Source organism: Poecilia latipinna, unplaced genomic scaffold, assembly GCF_001443285.1.
Source record: "Poecilia latipinna isolate Pla-1442-1.1 unplaced genomic scaffold, P_latipinna-1.0 Scaffold3, whole genome shotgun sequence".
Classification (NCBI taxonomy): Eukaryota; Metazoa; Chordata; class Actinopteri; order Cyprinodontiformes; family Poeciliidae; genus Poecilia; species Poecilia latipinna.
Window position 1 is genome coordinate 664,434 of NW_015112619.1, and position 2,827 is coordinate 667,260.

The 2,827-nt window shown below is 38.8% G+C and overlaps 1 protein-coding gene across 1 annotated transcript in view; it reads left to right on the forward strand.

Annotated features, from left to right (window-relative positions):
- The window catches only part of gmpr (guanosine monophosphate reductase), an 11,691-nt gene extending 10,747 nt beyond the window's left edge, over positions 1-944 (forward strand). Inside the window, exon 9 of the mRNA XM_015049020.1 lies at positions 137-944. Coding sequence (XP_014904506.1) covers positions 137-317 — 181 coding nt within the window. The 3' untranslated portion in view covers positions 318-944. The remainder of the gene's footprint in view (positions 1-136) is intronic.
- Positions 945-2,827: the final 1,883 nt, after the last annotated feature.

Consider the following 2,827-nt stretch of genomic DNA (forward strand, 5'->3'; position numbering starts at 1 on the left):
TTGGAACAAACACCCCAAATTTTTTTCCATCCTCAAACCAAAAAATTAAAAAAATTTTTAAAAAAAAAAAAAAAAAAAAAAACGGGTTTGAAAAACCTTTGCTTGTACTTTTTTCTTCCTCTTTCTTGGCTCCCAGGGCTTCCGAGGGGCGAACAGTTGAGGTTCCTTACAGAGGTGATGTAGAAAATACCGTCCGTGACGTCTTGGGGGGACTTCGCTCCACGTGCACCTACGTGGGAGCGGCCAAACTCAAGGAGCTGAGCAGGAGAACCACCTTCATCCGAGTCACGCAACAATCCAGCCAAATGTTCACTTAGGGAAGGGGAAACTCCTTTTCAAAACACAGTTACAACAAACACTCCTGGCTCCATCATAATATTGTGCATGTCGACGCAGAGATTCAGACTGAGGCGTGGCATGAAAATCCATCCTGTTTGGATCAGGGTGTGTGCTTTGAGAAAAGTTCAGACTCCCGCAGATTCCAAACACAAAGCCTAACAAGCGTTGTTCTTCTCGGTTTACATGCTTACCGACTGCATAATGTAACCAGGCATGTAATAATGTGACGGGAATGTGCAAATATAATGATAACCTGCTGGATAAATGCATCCCGGCTTATGGGAATTAGACAAAGAGCCATATCACTGAGTATGAATGTGTTCTTAACTCAAGCTACTGGCAACTATCTAATTTAGATTGGATATTTCTGCACCCAGCATATCACTGATTATCACAACATGAGTTGTTTTAGTTACAGACGTGCAAGTGAACTCATCAGGAGAGGATTATGGCACTTTTTTTTCTTTTCTTTTTTTTTTTTTTTACTTGTAATGATTTAGTAAATCAAAATGCAAGATCCAGAAAGTCAAACCTTTATTTATTTTTTTTTATTTATTTTTTTTTGTGAAAAATAATATGGCAATAAACTCTATACAGAAACCTCTGATAATTTGCTCTGTGGTGTTTGTTACCATTTAAAGCTGCAAAGGGAAATCTCTTTCAGACTTTTTCACATTTTACCCCATTACTAAAACAAATCTCAATGTGTCTTATTGGGGTTTCATGTGTTAGTTAGACCAACACAGAATAATGCACACAAATTAAAAATGAGAACATGGCAGGTTTCAAGTTTCAACAAATAAAAATGATTTGTTAAAGAACATTAATGAACAAACGCCATCATGAAGATCTAGAGCACCGGTTATCTGTCTGGTAACTGCAAACCCATCAAGATTCGGCTGACCGCCGACAGGCTGGGCGAGGTCAGTTAATCAGAGCAAACAGCCACTGCACTCAACACCTAACACACAATCCCGACTATGAAACACAGTGGTGGCAGCATCGTTCTGCGGGGTTGCTTTTCTCCAACTTTGAACTTAAAATTTCTCTAACATGGAAAAAAGATGTGATGTAAACCAGAAATAAACATAAGCAATTAAAAATGATATGTACCTCTATACAAGTTTCAATTTATGAATTGAATAAACAAATACATTGGCATTTTGATGACTTCATTAATTTACCGATATGCACCTACCTTTAGATGGTCTCGATGCCCTGGGAGTTCATTCATGTGATTTAAAGAGTCTTATCTAGATGGATAAAAACGTAGATGTGGATACAACAGATCTCTCCTATAGAACCACAGAAAGCATAGAAGTTCCTATGGTTTAATGCGTGCTAAATGCAAACTTCTGAAAAAATTCCTCCAAGTGGCAACGTGCCATGCAGCCTATCAGACGCTAGAGGGCGCTGCTCAGCTAACGGAAAAACAAACTCCCAGACAAATGGTGATTTAAGTGCAGCGTTTATGCCTATCAGTGTGTCGCTCTTAAATAAAGACACAAGTTGTCAGTTTAGTCCAGATATGTCAATGTTTCATTTTCCTTTTCAAAGAGGTGCATTTATACAGATGTCAAATACATACACCAACAGGTTTTTTTTTTTTTCTTTTTCTTTCTCCATTTGCTATAGAGGATAAGGGTGGTGACACACGGAGACTTGAGTGAGTACAATATAGTACAAACAAGTTGGCTGGGAATTTCTGTGGCCCACCACAGGACAGACTGTCTGTGCCGGACTGTGCTGATGTAGGGGTCTCTGCCCCCACCTCGTCGGCCTGTATAGAGTTTCAGTTTAGTACTCGATGTACCAGGTTCGCAGAGTGATAGCTAGACAGACCGGTGGCGACCCTCAGGGCTAAGTGTTCAGACCAGGGGAAGGAATCGGCTGACGGACGGCCTCCGTCCCCTCCATGGCAGTGGGGAGGGTCAGAGGCAAACAGTTCTGAGAGTTTGTCGCCGTGCGCAGATGTTTAGTACACCGAAGAGAAATCCAAGGCATCTCCAGCATATTACACAGAATACCAGAGTAATAATTTATAGTTTACTTTCAGTTATGACATTTGTTAATCATCAAAAAAAAATCAACTGCAATATCAAATTATATGTGATAAATGTACATACATTAAAACAGCCCACTATGTAAATTGATTGGGGGTGAAACTTAACTGTTAAGTGGGCCTTTACACATTTTTTTTTTTTTTTTTAAATCTTTCTGCCTGAGTTGGTTATCCAGCGCTATGGACAAACAAACAACAACAACAACAACAAAAAAGAAAATGAACATAATTAACAAGGAAAAAGAGGAAACCTGATAAAGTTCTATTCACTTTTAAAACTTTAAAACACAAAAAAGTGCCAAAAAACATCCTTTTTCTTGCAAAAATGAAAATACAAACATCAAGAAACAATGGAGCACACATGCCTTTTTTTTTTGATTAAAAAAGTCAAAGCTCACACACCAACATTCATTTTGTTTGTCAAGT